The sequence below is a fragment of the Lygodium microphyllum genome, chromosome 25 (genome assembly GCF_053477565.2).
Source record: "Lygodium microphyllum isolate KBCC chromosome 25, Lygodium_microphyllum_v1.1.10, whole genome shotgun sequence".
Lineage (NCBI taxonomy): Eukaryota > Viridiplantae > Streptophyta > Polypodiopsida > Schizaeales > Lygodiaceae > Lygodium > Lygodium microphyllum.
The window spans coordinates 128,456,938-128,472,170 of NC_141159.1; the positions used below are offsets into that span (position 1 = coordinate 128,456,938).

The 15,233-nt window shown below is 41.4% G+C and overlaps 1 protein-coding gene across 1 annotated transcript; it reads right to left on the reverse strand.

The window, feature by feature from the left end:
- Nucleotides 1–4,020: 4,020 nt before the first annotated feature.
- On the reverse strand, nucleotides 4,021–5,978 carry LOC148014731 (seed lectin alpha chain-like). Its single transcript, XM_087667300.1, has 4 exons — nucleotides 5,826–5,978; nucleotides 5,342–5,718; nucleotides 4,617–4,862; nucleotides 4,021–4,490 (listed from the first exon to the last, which is right to left on the reverse strand). Exons 2-4 carry the CDS (start codon nucleotides 5,623–5,625, stop codon nucleotides 4,133–4,135), a joined length of 888 nt encoding a protein of 295 aa, XP_087523426.1. The 5' UTR covers nucleotides 5,626–5,718; nucleotides 5,826–5,978; the 3' UTR covers nucleotides 4,021–4,132.
- Nucleotides 5,979–15,233: the final 9,255 nt, after the last annotated feature.

The window sequence follows — 15,233 nt, forward strand, 5'->3', positions numbered from 1 at the left end:
AGAGTTGATGTATGGTCAGAAACCGGTTATGCCGACTGAGACTTGTGCTTTGACTTGGTTAGTTTTACCTTGGTAGGAGGATTTGACGAGAGAGAAGCTCTTAGCTCTTCAGATTCGGCAGTTGGAGAGAAGACCAGAGGATATTTAGCTAGCTATTGACAAGTTGAAGGTTTCTACATTAAGAAATAAGGACAGGTTTGACAGCAGGCATCGCTTGCGGCCTAGAGCAACAAAAGAGGGAGACTGGGTATTAGTCTTTGATAGCAGCCTTGAAAATCAGCATACTGCACTTCGGAAGATGGTGAAAAGATGGTTTGGACCGTACATAGTCAGATATGTCTTTGATAATGCAACATATGAGTTGACAGAATTGGATGGGACAGTGCTTAGAGTGCCTATTGCACGAAAAAGAATCAAGATTTTCAAGAAAAGAGATGATGAGGATTATGCATTGGAAGAATTTGTAAGAGAAGAGCAACGAGAAGAAACTCCAATAGAAGAGACAGATGATATGACAAATAATCTTGTTGATATACCGGAAATACACAATGAAGAGATTGATCTGTTCGTGGATCTTGATGATAATGATCATGGGTAGTTGGCCCATCCAGAGGATGCGTAGGATTAGAGGGGGTGGATGTTGTACTGCTGCGCATCCGAGGTGTGGAATGCACCAAAATGTTGTGTGTGTGATAACGTCTATGCCTCGTTTCTATTGTAGTGTCTATTGCTCGCAATTCATATTGTACATGTTGAGCTTGGGGTGTTCACTTGTTTGAGGCATTAGAGCTAAAAATTAACAACAATTTTTGTTTGAATTTGAACTGTGGAAAGAAATACTCTTAAAATAAACATTATTTGTCTATGTGTAGATGGCTAAAGAAGAAAAAGCAATTATGGAGACCAAAGGCCAATTCCAAGTTGTTTTCATCGTGGAGTAATAGGCGAGATTTTCCCTTAATCCCTAGATTATGTGCTACAAGGACCTCAAAGCTGTTAGTTCCTGAATACAAACAATTTTTGGAGGTGAGAATTATTATTGAATATGTACTTCATTTTGCACATCTATCAGTAGGAAACTACAACTAGATATGTAATTGTCCATACTCCATAAGGTTGCATCAAGCACCCCATCACATTGGTTATAGGATCATGGAAGGTGTGCTTAGAAGTGCAAGATAAAGTAGGCCTTGTGACAAGAGCCATAATGCCTTACTAGCCACTATGGAATGTGGAGGAGCCCCAAAAATCAAACAAGATGAATTATTGATCTAGGCCACTAAAATATATGAACTTTGATTGAAGGTGCCTATTTTCCAAATGATGTTTTCTAATATGAAGCATGATGCATATATGATGTAGATCCCCAAACCTTGATGGATGATCTCATTTCTAGGGACATAGCACGGCATGATTTCAAATTTATTGGCTAGAGATGTCCATGAGGTGGCTTCCAAGCTAAAAGAAGAGCTTACAACGGGGTTAGGATGGAATTATTGGCTAGAAAAATTCATAAGTTGGTTCCAAGCTAAAACCTCTTGTCTAGAGCCTAATGACTTGAAAACATATAAAGCACGAGAAACAAGCATAGAAATGACCCAGAAAAGAGATAAGAAGAAGAATAAGAAAGATGAAATAGAACCCCAAGAGGAAGCTAAACCTAGTTTAGCCTTGAAACAAGTATTAAGAAGCTACTTAAGCCTAAAGGGCCAAGGAAGAAGAGGACTATGGAAGGCCAATCATGATATCCTTTGAAGATTAGATGAGAAAGGAAAGGCCCTCCTTAGAGCAAGAGTAAGAGGAAAGGTTGTAGAAGATCTATGAGCAAGTAGCAAGTTTAGGGAAATGAAAAGAGAAGGTGCATGATGAGACTCCATCTTTTGGCTCCATTATGCTACCTAAGATCCTTATTCTTATAGAGAATCAAGCAATAGTAGTGAAGAAGCCCTAGGGGATTTGATCTATTAGAGAAGAGAGATCAATAAGTTGCACTGGCTTTAGTAATAAAGAGATCGATTAACAAGAAAAGCAAATAAAAAAAGTTCTCATTCCAAGGTAGTTCAAGTACTAGAGAGCACTTCCACTCTTGAGTAGCTTTGCAGAAACTTCAAGAAGAAAAAGACATGACAAAGAGAGTGATAAGAGGACCAAAGTCTATTGAATAAGAAGAAAATGTAAGATTTGGCTCATAGGAATAAAGCGAGCAAAGAAATCCTAGGAAATATTATCAGGAAAGGAAACATTGGAAGGGAGATGTAAAGGAACTATTGTTTGGCATTGTCAATGGATTTGCTACTAACTAATATTTCCGAAAACTATTATGAGGAAAGCATTGAGGGCTTAACATTGACAAGTGGAGACAAATTTTCTACACAAATGTCTATTGCTATTAATTCATATTGTACATGTTGAACTTGTGGAGTTCACTTGTTTGAGGCACTAGGGCTAAAAATCAACAACTACAAAATTGAGGTATTGATGTTAGATTGGGATGCAACATTGGAATGTGTTAAAGATTCATGTTATAGGAAGATTGGCAAGAAAGTTGTGTTGATATTTTATGCTCTTAAGGATTGGAGATAGAAATGTGAATGGAAGGCAGACTTTTAAAAAAGATGAGGGAACCTATGGGTCTTGCTAGTTCAATATGCATTTCAAGGTTTATGCTACCCATCACTTTATTTGTTGAATCTATCTTCCCAAGTTCAATGTAGGGAAGTATGATGGTTAATGTTAAATCCTCTTTAGACAATTATGTTGCCTTTATATAGTTTATAGGGCCTTGTAAATGACTACATGGATCCAATAAATTTAACAAAAAATGAAGATGTTAATGGACTCGAATTGCTAAGATATCTCCATGCAAACATGTAAAGCTCATATAGAGGAAAGATGTGTAGCTTAGAATTGGGAGTGAAGAATATAGCTCCATGAAAAAGCACTCATCCAATAAGAATTATGAGTTGAAAAGGAATCTTTAGGAAACACTCCAAAAGCAAGATTTTTCAAGTTTCATTTAGTTGATTTCTTATATTTTTCCGAAGTAGTTGGTTTTTTCACATTTTGAGGGAATCTAATAGGATCTCCCTAACTTGGGAAATATGTCGTTGACCTAGAAAGTTTGAGATTCCATTTGTGGAAGTTTGGGTCGCTGTATGTTAAAGTAAAGAGCTAGATACTCGAGTAAGTTACTTATTAATATATGTGTGCATCACGCGAGTTCAAAATAAGGTATTTTTAAATACTATTTTTATACATTTTTTACATACAAAAGGGTGTAATATAAAGGGGTTATTTACATATTGAATAGAGAAGGGTTATGTTTTATTTAGGAAACATTCACAGATAAGGATATTTATAAATAGGCCTTGAATGCACGTGATGTAGAGGATATACATATAGTAACTTCCTCGAGGCTAGATATAAGGCTGAAATATATCTAGATTGTTAACTCTCATGCTTTACAAAAGAGCCCTTACTTAGGAAAGTAAATGTATAGGTGGGTTTCTATTGCTATTGAATTGTTTGAATCTGAGTATTGAGCAACCTAATAGTTGTTCAATACATGTGTTAAACTTGGAAGTGCTCCTCTAAGTCAAATGTTCAATATGTTTTTGTGCAACTATCAAATTGAATTACAATTGACTATCCACCAATGAGCAAACACGAGCATGTCAACTATCTAGAAGATGCACATGGATGTTGTGCACATACGGATGCATATTCTTTGGTCAGTGTTGCGCATCTCTTATTATCACTCATGACCAATGTTGTTTATTCTAATTTTCCTTTGTGTCAACCGCAATGTCTGATCTCCTACAAAGTAATGTAGGATGTTTGGTTTGAAAGTTGAGGTGATGTTGAAGGTTGTGCTTTCCACGTCTTCAAGATACGACCTAGATAATTGGGTGGGCAGCCATGCACTCGAGTATATTTCTTGTATCATGTATGCTAGCATGTGCACACAGCATCGGTGGTAAGTACTAGGCTCTTAGCACTTTTGATATTGTACGAATAGTATAGTGGTTAATAATATATAATAGGACTCTCTTTACAATTCCAGCAGATGGGTCGTTTGCCGTGGTGTTATTAAAAGGGAAATATTCAACCATGGTTTCTGAGAGGAAAGAGTCTATTTGACGGGAACCCATTTGGTGGAGAACTTCCAGTCGTGAAGGATGTAGTCGCCCCACATATGCTCGGGGATACGGGAGGAGAAACCGACGAACGAGGACTCCTGGACGATGTCAGAAAGGCGGAGGCTCGAGTAGGAAAGCATGAGCCCGGAGAGGCGTTTGCTAGGGGCGGCCTTGGAGCCCACGGGCAGGATGTGGAGGCGCACCTGCAGCCTGCGTTTGGCGGCGTCGTAGTCGATAAAGACGCCGATCTTCCGATCTGCCAGCTGCCGGAAAGTCGGCATCGGCCGCGTCACCACCGACTTGACGCTGTTGATATCGAGTCCCAGATGAGGCGGCGTAGGGTCCCAAGTCCTGCAGGAAAACGTAGGACCGTCGCAGTGTGTGAGCGAGTAGTAAGTGCACGAGAGTTCCCCAGTCTATCCTAAGTAATTACAGTGTGTATTAGTAAATGCAAGTGCAAGGAATAGTGCTAATTACGGGCGAGTGCGAGAGACGTCGATCTCCACGGCCACAGTGCTTGTATTCTTGCCCCGGAGCGAGGCACCAGTGGCCTCGTCGATCTCGAAAAGGCCGAGGCTCTCGTAGCTGCTGTCGCCCACATTCTGGTCGGGCGTGATGGCGAAGGCCCAACCCTCGCCGAAGGGGGTGAAGGTGCCAGCCACCACTTGGTCGATGAAGCGCCGGAACTCGATGGTGTAGGAGGTAGAGAAGGAGGCCGCGAACCTGCCATAATGCATGATCACAGGTAATCACACAATCAATCCCTCCTTAATATATAACCAATCAATCCCTCCTTAATATATAACCAGTTCTTCTCGGCCAGTTCAGTGCATGATCACAGGTAATCACACAATCAATCCCTCCTTAATACATAACCAGTTCTTCTCGGCCAGTTCAGCTCACTTCAAAGTATGATCAAACACATTTCGTTCATCGCCTCAGGTTGCAATGTATACACTGAGTGCCGTTCCTCATGAAAATTCCAAGAAACTACTTAAAATAGCATCAATCAGTGACAATAGAATGTCTGTACGAACAATCTAATAATGCTAATAATAAATATCTCGATTAATATATTGGTTGACTTTCGCGTAATTCGTTTTTCCCCAATTTCCCGATTTTTATTTTTATTTGAGGGTAGAGACAGTAACCCTCGATGCTCACCAAAAACTATTTTCTCAACACTGGCAAAGAGAGCCTACTTGGGATTACGCTTGGACCACAGCTGAACCCTCTTCTTATATTGATATCTCAAGGAAATCTCCTCCGGCTCAACCGAAAAGGACACGCCTCTCTGCTGCACCTGGCAGATGAAGGAAGGAGCCTGACCCACGATCGAATCGAAGCTGCAGTTCACGGCCGACCAGCTCGCTTGCGGCCCGAAAGACAGGCTGATGTCCTTGGGCACGGCCGGCGCGGTAGCCGCCGTCGCCACCATCATCCCCATCATCATCATGCACGCAGATAGAATACTCGTATGCATCATCTTGAGCCGCACCAGTCCCGTTTTCACTCAACACCGCAGATCACGTACGCCGAATATACTTTCTGATTCTACGGGCCGTCAAGAGCGCTGACCCTGGAGACGGACAAGATCAATGGCACATTAAATACTGAGGATCAGCAACCCGTGGATGATCATGATCTGAGTAATCGCCTAGTTGCGTAGTGAGGGCGGTTCCGTACCTTCTCAGTGACCTTGGGTACGTTGCAGGCCGTTTGCTTTATTGTTGTATGACACAGGTAGGGCAAATGATTAGGCACGGCTTAGTCCTGGAGGCTGGAACTCTCGCTCGACCTTGTATTAGATTATATAGCCTTGTGAAAGGACGAGGGCAGAATTTCGTGCTGTAAGCCAGGCTCCAGTATACCGCACGGATTGTCCCTACACAAACGTGCAAGCTTAGCGCGTTTTCTACTGATAAGCTTGAATATAATTAATGCGCGGCAGCCCGCAACACGATATTCCAGCTGGCCATCCAGTTAGTCAAAAGCGTGGAACATTCCCGCGTCGGTGAAGATTATCGTTATCGCTTGTGGGAAAGTTGCGCCAATGTTTTTGCAAGGCCACCTTAATTCATCCGTTCAATACCATCCCCAAAAGAAGAACAGTATTTTAAAAATCTGGATTTCGCAGAGAAAAAGCGCATGATTGCAAGCGTGAACCTGAATTAAGAGTTCTCCAACTAGCGGAGAGAAAAGTCCTTCTAATAGTCTCCGATTGCAAGGTGGAAGCTGCATTATCTGCCGAGCAAAGACGAGCATCAGTTGCATTAGTTTTGAAGGTCAACCCGATAAGTTTGTAGTTGGTGCGTTGATTGAGCTTGCTTCTGTGGATCGCTCGAAAGTCATAACTACGACGATGGAAAGAACTCCACAGCTCTTATGCATTGGCACACAGATTTGCTTTGAGCCAATAATCACGGTCAAATCCTCTCAATAGGGTAAAGGGGCCAATAAAGTGACTCTTATGCATTGGCACACAGATTTGCTTTGAGCCAATAATCACGGTCAAATCCTCTCAATAGGGTAAAGGGGCCAATAAAGTGACAGCCCCAAAAGCAAAACGTACCCCACTCCAAAGTTAAGTGACAATCTTTTTTAAAAGATATAACTTTTTTAGTCACTGTAATATTATGATGATATAGATTCTTTCATATTCCACATACACTTAATGTGAGTCTATCAATCGAGCCATATAATCCTTTTATACTTTGGATGTTGCGAAACCTCGAAAGAGTGCATTATTGAGTACTAGGCGCTCTGCGCCTAGACTCGCCCCGGTGCAAAAATGGGCGCGATTTTTGCGGGCAGGGGTGGGTGCTAGAAGCATGGCACCCACTCGTGTTCTCTTTTTTTTCTTGTGGGGGAGGTGGGGGGCTGCCACGTGGCACCCGCCCCCCACCTCTCGTTAACTAATAGTATAGATGGCTCCATTGGCTCCTCATTGTTACTCTTTTTTGAACTCTTCATTTATAACTAGATTTGCTTGATAAAGATATTAGAATGTTCCAAAGTTTCTTTTGTGGAGCTCCATATGACATATATAGTTTAACCATATGAAATATTTATGTAACTCATTTGAGAAAAATAATAATAATGGGGGACTATTAAATAATACATTGTTGGGACCTCTTTAATCTATAATGCTTAGAGTCTATGATTGTTGCTTCATATGCAAAGTAGCTTTTGGAAGAAACATTAATGTAAAGAAATATAGGTCTGTCTCATGTGAGAGAGAGAGAGAGAGAGCTATTTAGTAATAGTCTAACACATTATTACATAACACACACTTATGAAGCCATGAATCATTATATGTGTAGATCAATTTTTAGGAAATGTCCAGACCTAAAACGGTCGCGACACTGACTCTAAGGCACTAGTCGGACCTCTACTACACACCTCAAACTACCCCACATGGCCTCACGACCAGGAACGTCTAAGGGGTATACTACCCTAACCACTAATACAAAACTTTTGTGTTTGTATGGATTTGTAGTGTAATGGAAAATCCTTCCCATACTCAGAGGGAGTTTCTAAACATATTGGTGTTATACATGCTGTAAGCACATACAAAGAGAGCGCCCTTGCATGCTGTAGCGGAAGGAGACACAGAAGTCTGGAGGCCAACTCTATTCGAGGACGAAGACAAGGATGCAGCTCAGGGAGTCGAATATAAAAGTTTTGCAAGACTAAGGAAGATGGCATAACGAAGGACTTCGATGGACATGATGCTGGCAGAAGACGAATGATGAAGGAGGGGAACGAAGGACAACGAAAGCAGCAAAAGAAGCTTTCTTAGTGGCCGAAGCTGAGAAGGGATTAAAGCATTAACAATGGTGGAAGACCTGAAAGCTGTATCAAGTGGTAAGGCCTGAAGTTGGAGAAAATGATGACGGTTGGCTGAAGGAGAGAAGGCGCAGTACAATATAAAGGAGTTGAAGTCAAAGACGAGGACGCTACGAAAACAGAGGGGATGAAGAAGAAGAAGAAGAGGCAAGAAGACGACGGAGTAAAGGGAGGGAGAAACAACCTGTTGACTGTGACATCAGAGAACCTGTTGTCTGCGACATCGGAGAACATCAGTAGTAGATGAAGGTGGTGAAGAAGACTGACAGTTGAAAACGATGAAGTTGAAGGTGGATATCTACAAACTCAACAGTCAGTGGAAGGTGGCTAATTACAACGTTTGGAGGAATTTCTGTATACTTAATGTCACAGTCACCATCTTGTGATGTCTTTACTTGTTGAAGTAATTTCCCTCGATGCGATCAGAAGCCTTTCGAAAAATCTCTTCAACTCCTTCCTTCATTTTGTAGTGATCTTTTTCAAAAGTCATCTTCATCAGATAGTGTAAGACGATAAAAAATTAAACGTGTCAAACTTGAGAAGGATTGAATTCAGAGAGAGAATTAGTAGAAGGTGATGAATTGCTTGGTCGTCGAGTATACCTTCAAGATGCAAGTTAGGCTTCCTCACTTGTGATAAAGCTTACATGATTTTTTTTTTCTAAGCATTCTTATCCAACGATGAGTCTTTGAATCTGAGTGTACTCAAAAGTAATCATTTACATGCTTTCAACTTTGAAGCAAAATTTATGTTGTTGCTTCTCCGTATCAGTCTTATGACGTACGTATTTCGTAATTGGAGGCCTACTGATGCTCCTCAATAGCTATTTTGATGATCCTTCTGATCCTGATCTACATTTCTTTGTGCTCTCGCATTATTGCACAATCAAAATCTTTCATCTCAGGTCGCCCCCTTCTCTCATACATTAACCCATAGAAACATACAACAAGAGGAGAGAGGACAAAGAAAGACTAAATTAGATCTCTTCATTCAATGCATAATTTTCTTATTAGTTTGTGGTGATGGATGGCAAAAAAATTGAATATCTTGTTGCCCTCTCCATTCCTCTTGATGCCAACAGTAAAAAAATGGCATTTCCTAATCATTTTTGGAGGTTTCGTTAAAAATGACACCCCCTCTCTTCACGTTTCATTTTTGGTTATGTCCATTCATTCCTTAAGCTTAAGGAGCATATTAAGCTTTAAATCCAAAAAAACCGGTCCATCCTCTCTTGTTTTTACACTTGGCATATGTGGGTTTTTGCCGAATAGAGGGGGAAAAGGAACTATGATTCACAAGCGAACTGGACGGCCAGCTTCATGGCATTGAAATCTATATTTTTGGCCTCTTTCATACACTTTTTAACTCCTAGATTGCATAGCTTCTGTATAATGTCAAACCTTGCAGGGATTAAATTGAGGGGTCAAATGACTCTGATCGACGAACTGACACTACAAGGATATAGGGGAATAGCGACAAGCAGTTTTGACGCATATGAAAAATATGACACAAATACCGATGGTACTCAGACAAAAAAAAGGGCCAAAATTCGAGTGTGGCATTTTTCCACAAAGAGCAAAAGAGAGAGTGAAATAGATCGTGTGTTTAGGAGGGAGAGGGAGAGAAAGAGAGAAGGAGAGAGAAGGAAAACTTCTCACCGCCACCACTGCCATTTACAAAGAAGAGGAGGAAGTGCACAAAAGGTAAAGAGGAGCTATCATCGCATGAAGAGGAGACGAAGAATCCATCCTCGGGCCTGTAAAATATTACACGGCACAACAAACAGAATCTGAGAAAGAGATAGAGAGTACACAACAGATAAGAGGAGAATCAGTAAATTCTTTAACTTCAAACAACTGATACAAAGGTGGCTCTGTCCACCCGTGCCCTTCCGCTGTGTGAGCTTAGATGGTGATCTAGACAGAAGATAGGTGAAGAGCTTAAGGCTAGCTGGAACAACAACTCTGACTGGGTGAAAGATGAGTGAGTGATGGCTACGAAGGGGTTTAGCTTTTATAGCCTGCGAAGGTCATTAGATCGGCGACCTACCATATGAGCCTCCACTAGTCGGCCAAGGAATATTCCAGGGAATATTTTCTTTACCATCAGGCCGGGGGCGCTGCCTCCGGACCCCTGCCAGGGGGGCCGTTGGCCCCCCTAGGACCCCCCAGCCAGGGGCCACTTCCGCGGCCCCCGAACCCCACAATAGGAGCCCCTTTTAACTCCCTTACCACACAACTCAATGCAATGTGCCTGGAGTTGGTACCAACTTAACCTCTCCGTCTAACCCAAAGATTAGACCCACAATGGTCACCTTTTTGCCATCCAGTCACATAGACCTCATCTGATATACAAGTCAGGACTCCACCAATGTCCGGGCTCACACTTGGCTTCTCCTCATAATGGGGGCCTTACAACTTTGAGCACCATGAATCATTGGTAGCACCTAATGAGGGTGGGGCATTGATCATATCTAACAGGGCCTTTGCGGTGAGTATATTGCTCCCTCTTGGTTTTTTCTTGTTCTTTATCCTTTTCTTTTGTTTGTTTTTGTTGAGAATGAGGTACATTGAGGGAGAAAGAGAGAAAATGAGAGAGGGAGAAGAAGAAAGAAAAAGGAAGAAAAAATAAGTGAGAGAGGGAATAAACATGAAACATAATAAAGAAATAGAGAAATGGCGAGAGAGAGAGAGGGAGGGAGAGAGGAGAATGAATGAGAAAACATGAGGGGGTTGAGAAAAACAAAGAGAGGGTTTGGTCCTGTTATTTAATTTTTTACTTTTTATTTTTTATTTTTTTTTACAATGGTGTGCATTGAGGGAGAAAGAGAGGAAATAAGAGAGGGAGAATAAGAAAGAAAAAGGAAGAAAGAACAAGAGAGAGGGAATAAACATGAAACATAATAAAGAAAGAGAGAAATAGAGAGAGAGAGGGAGGGAGAGAGGAGAATGAATGAGAAAACATGAGGGGTAAGAGAAAAACAAAGAGAGGGTTTGTTCTTGTTCTTTAATTTCTTCTTTTTTGTTTTTTTTGTTTTTTACAATGATGTGCATTGAGAGAGAAAGAGAGGAAATGAGATAATAAATGAGAGAGGGAGGCGAATGTGGTGCATTGAGAGAGAATGATAGGAAATGAGAGAGTGAGAAGAAGAAATGAAAAGGAAGAGAGAATGAGAGAGAGAGAGAGAGAGAGAGAGAGAGAGGATAGGACTTGCAAGGGAAAACCATCCCTTAGAAAGTTCTTAGACACTCTCCACTTATCCCCCGTATATATCACATGTTTTGTACGTCAGGCATGGCGAGGTTGACAACGTGGCATGCATAGAATAGATCCATAGATGGAGTTCAAAGAATATCAGTAGATTCACCCGCATGGAGCCACATTGACTCTACCTTTCCAAGGAATCTTTGGTTTGGTCTTGCTATGGATGGCTGAATCCATTTAGTCTTCGGTCAACTTCTTACAGTGCGTTGTCAAAGAGTTTTCTGTTCATGATATAAATCATAGAATTCTTATGTTTGTAGAAGAACTTCATTAGGATTCACATGAGGAACTTTCATACATAATTCAGTCATTGTTACCCAACATCCGACTTAGATATCACTTAATTTCATAAGTTCTTTTGTAACTGTCATACAATTTTCAGTTGTACCATGTATATTGACAAAAATTAAATCTATGGGAACCCACAACTTAATCAACTGGAGGTAATTGACATTTTGCAAGCTAAGCCACATTGGTTCAAGAGGAGAATTTGGCTGGAAATCAAGAGAAATGCCAAAAATCCACTAGGTTTGTATGGGACCGGGAATAATGGTCTTATATGACTTATAAGTGACCTAAATGGTCAAACTGAAGAGTGGGAGCTGAAGAGAAGGCAGCCCATATTTTTCAATGCAAAAAACAGGCCTGCATACCTATGGACGATGGAGGGTGAGTTGAAGGCTATGGTGCATGCTCCCAAAAAGCATGCAAACTCAAGACAAACTGAAGCAAAAGAAGGAGATACAAACAAAGAAGGTGAGAGCTCTTCTTACCCATCCATGAGTGATATGACAGTCCATAAAAGGGAAAAACCTGAGAAAAAGTATTCAACCTGCTCTTATGCATGTCTTCTTTCATTCTTTTACCATATTCATGGTCCAATGAAGCCCGTCTTGTACCCAAATACTTGAGTGACTTTGGGGGCAAGCAAAGGGGAGGATTTTGAAGGTGTATGGGCTGTTTTGGACTGAAAAAACCAGTCATAAACAGGGCAGCCCACTGTTTTTATCCATTTTGATAAGAAAACAAGTGATCTATGTGGTTGTAAGAGAAGAAATTGACCTCTTAACATCAGGGATTCATTTGTGAATGACTAGAGGAGCTTATTCTTGGGATTATGTGCACTTTTGGAGCTTGATTATGGGCTGGAAATTACTATTTTAAAATAGGACTGAAGTAAATTTTATGATTTGTCAATGCATTTCATGAGTTTTTTATCTATGTCTTGGATGTAGTAGAGTCTACCATCAAAATACTTGTATCTTGGAGTTGTTATCCATTAATGTTCATGAAATAGAAACCGTTTAAGCTTGCATTTGGAGTATGCATTCGGATTAAATCTGAGATAATCCCTAAATATATTGGCTTATTATCCACATATGCATTTGATGTAATCAAGACAAAGTCTTTCATTCCATTCATGTATGCTAAATAAAAGAAAAAGCTTGAGGTCTTCTTCTTCAACTAAGTCATCTCAAAAACCCAAATCTTATCAAACCCCAATCTTTTCTCATTCTCCTAACCTTGAATCCCACACTCCTCTTATGCTCTAAACCCCGATGGAAGACCTTCAACCCCCAACACGACGACAGCGTGGCATATAGTCCTTGTTAACTACAACATTGATGGACCTAAGAATGGGCCGGCACTGGCTCATGCACTAGCCGGGCCTCGTCACTACGCACAAGACAACCCCTCGGCCTCGCGGCCAGGAGCGTCTATCAAAATCTCTGCCTTCCTAAACATTGCGTTTGTAATACGTTGTAGTCCAACTGATCCTAACCCAATATTACTCCTAAGAGGGAGTCCCTTCCACATAGCCAAAAGGCTCGAATCACATACACATGGGGTTCCTCCTACGGCTGAATGCCGTCAACCCTCTGCGACTCTCCTACACCTTGGGGATTGGCCCCTTAGTGCGTTGCTCAACAAATAGACACATCGCACAAAAGTCGCTCAAGGTACCAAATAAACGTGTCCAGGAATGTACCATTATCCTTACTTAATTTCCCCTTTAGGATCCCCGTCTACCTACCGCATGGGTGCCTCCCTACCTCTCAACGTAGGTCATGTTCTAAAAAACCAATTGCAATGCATGTCCAGGAGCTGATCACCGATACTTTTAAACTCTTTTCATGCTCTATGCATTTGGTGGATGTCTAGTGCTCAAACATTTAGCAAACAGTATCGTGCACAAGTGCAAAAACATCCTTTTAATGGTTTCCAACTACCGATCGTGCTTCGTTGCATGGGCCTAGCACCGAGGTGATCCTCGTGCTACTAAGCTCTTAATTTTAATTATCATCCCTCCTAAATGCTATGCATAGAAATCAGCAACTTACCCATCATTTCACACGGCATTTAGACATATTTCAACTTCTCTACCCTTCCCCGTTTAAATATTGCATCGTTGGATGGATTTATAGGGTATTTTGACATCATTTTTTGTGTAGAAAGCGGAAAAGGACGCACTAGAACAAGAAAGTGGGGTTGAACTGAGGCAAATCCTCATGCTTCAGTTCCCACAAACATTCACAAACATTGCTCTTATTTATCCTTATTTTTCGGAACCCAAAATGTATTTTTCCCCTATGTTTTAGGGTTTTTCCACAATTTTTTTGTATTTTCCCATTTTCTCCCATTTTTTAATTGCTGAAAATTAAGTTCAGTTTATGGGCTGTGGCTCTTAGTTCATTTCAGCAAAAAAAAGAATTTTAGTAGGTGTGGATTAATTTATTGCATCATTTTTAGCCCAAAAACCCTATTTTCCCTCATTTTTATGGTTTTTCGTGTCTCGGTTTTCTATTTTCTGCTATCCCGCACATGTTTTTTCTGATTTTTAAATGATGAACAGCCAGAAAACAACTCAAAGTACGACATACTCAAAACTCAATCCATATGAACACATTTTTATCAATCAAATTTGCATCAAAAGGCCATTTTCTTTGTAAAAACAATTATTACCGTGTCTTGCAGTTTTTTTCCATTAAATTTGGCACGTCCCACGACTGATTTCTAGCCATGAATTCTGCTTGGAATCAGCAATCTACAATGATTTGGCATTGCCCTTCAGTCTAGTCAAGAATCGGCATCCATCCGGCCATCCATTTCCATTCTACTCTTCCACGCACGAATGGGGGTTAAGAGGAGAGAGAAGGAGGAGAGAGAAAGACTGATTTTCTCTCTCTCTCTACAGTCCACCATTGCGAGAGCGGAGACCGGCGATACGGAGCGTAGGATAGATGTAGAAGCCTGGCATAATGCACTCCATAGCTTGTTTGTCAAGCATGATCATGATTGGGGAGGGGGCGCATTTTTTTCGTGTCGTTGCCTGCACGGCACTTCCTTCCCCCCCACGAAAAAAATAGGGGGGTGGAGGGGCCAAGGGGCACCCCCCACTAATCACACCCCTTCAAATTTTAAATTTGGCCCCCTTTGTGGGCACCCCGGCCGGTTTCGGGCCATCTTCCGCATACGAACTCCGATCGTCAGTCTGAAAATTTCTGTGAGCTCGTCTCGACATCCCGCACTGACTGGCAGCTTCACTGACTGGCACAGGCGCATTGAAAAATTATGAAAATTCTCGGAGTGTCGTACGTGCGCTCGTCAAGCACTTGACGCTTAAAATCGTCTTAGATCGAGCCGCCGCCTTTGACAGTGAATATTTTTCCCTTGATATCCATGATTTTTAGCTATTTTTAAGCACTTCCCGTCACCTAAATTCCGCTCTCATTGGCGACCACGGGATAGGGCGACTTAGCCCATCGAATCCACGAACATACCTGCACATAAACAACCAAAGAAGCATCAAACTGATACAAAACAATTATAAAATAAAACTCAGCACAATGCTTCCCCTACCCCTGGACAGAACCAAGGCATGACATCCACAAGGAGTAGGCCTAGCATCATCTAATAGAAGATCCGAAGTGAGTCACTAACCAGCTGCTCTAACACAGCCAAACTAAAAAACCCTATCAA

Excerpts from the sequence above, each read along its gene's own strand:
- LOC148014731 (XM_087667300.1), bottom strand. The coding sequence starts at position 5,625 with ATGATGCATACGAGTATTCTATCTGCGTGCATGATGATGATGGGGATG. Across the intron at positions 4,863-5,341 it reads TGGTCCAAGCGTAATCCCAA|GTTCGCGGCCTCCTTCTCTA; the intron begins GTAGGCTCTCTT and ends GCATTATGGCAG. Across the intron at positions 4,491-4,616 it reads GACGTCTCTCGCACTCGCCC|GACTTGGGACCCTACGCCGC; the intron begins GTAATTAGCACT and ends GTTTTCCTGCAG.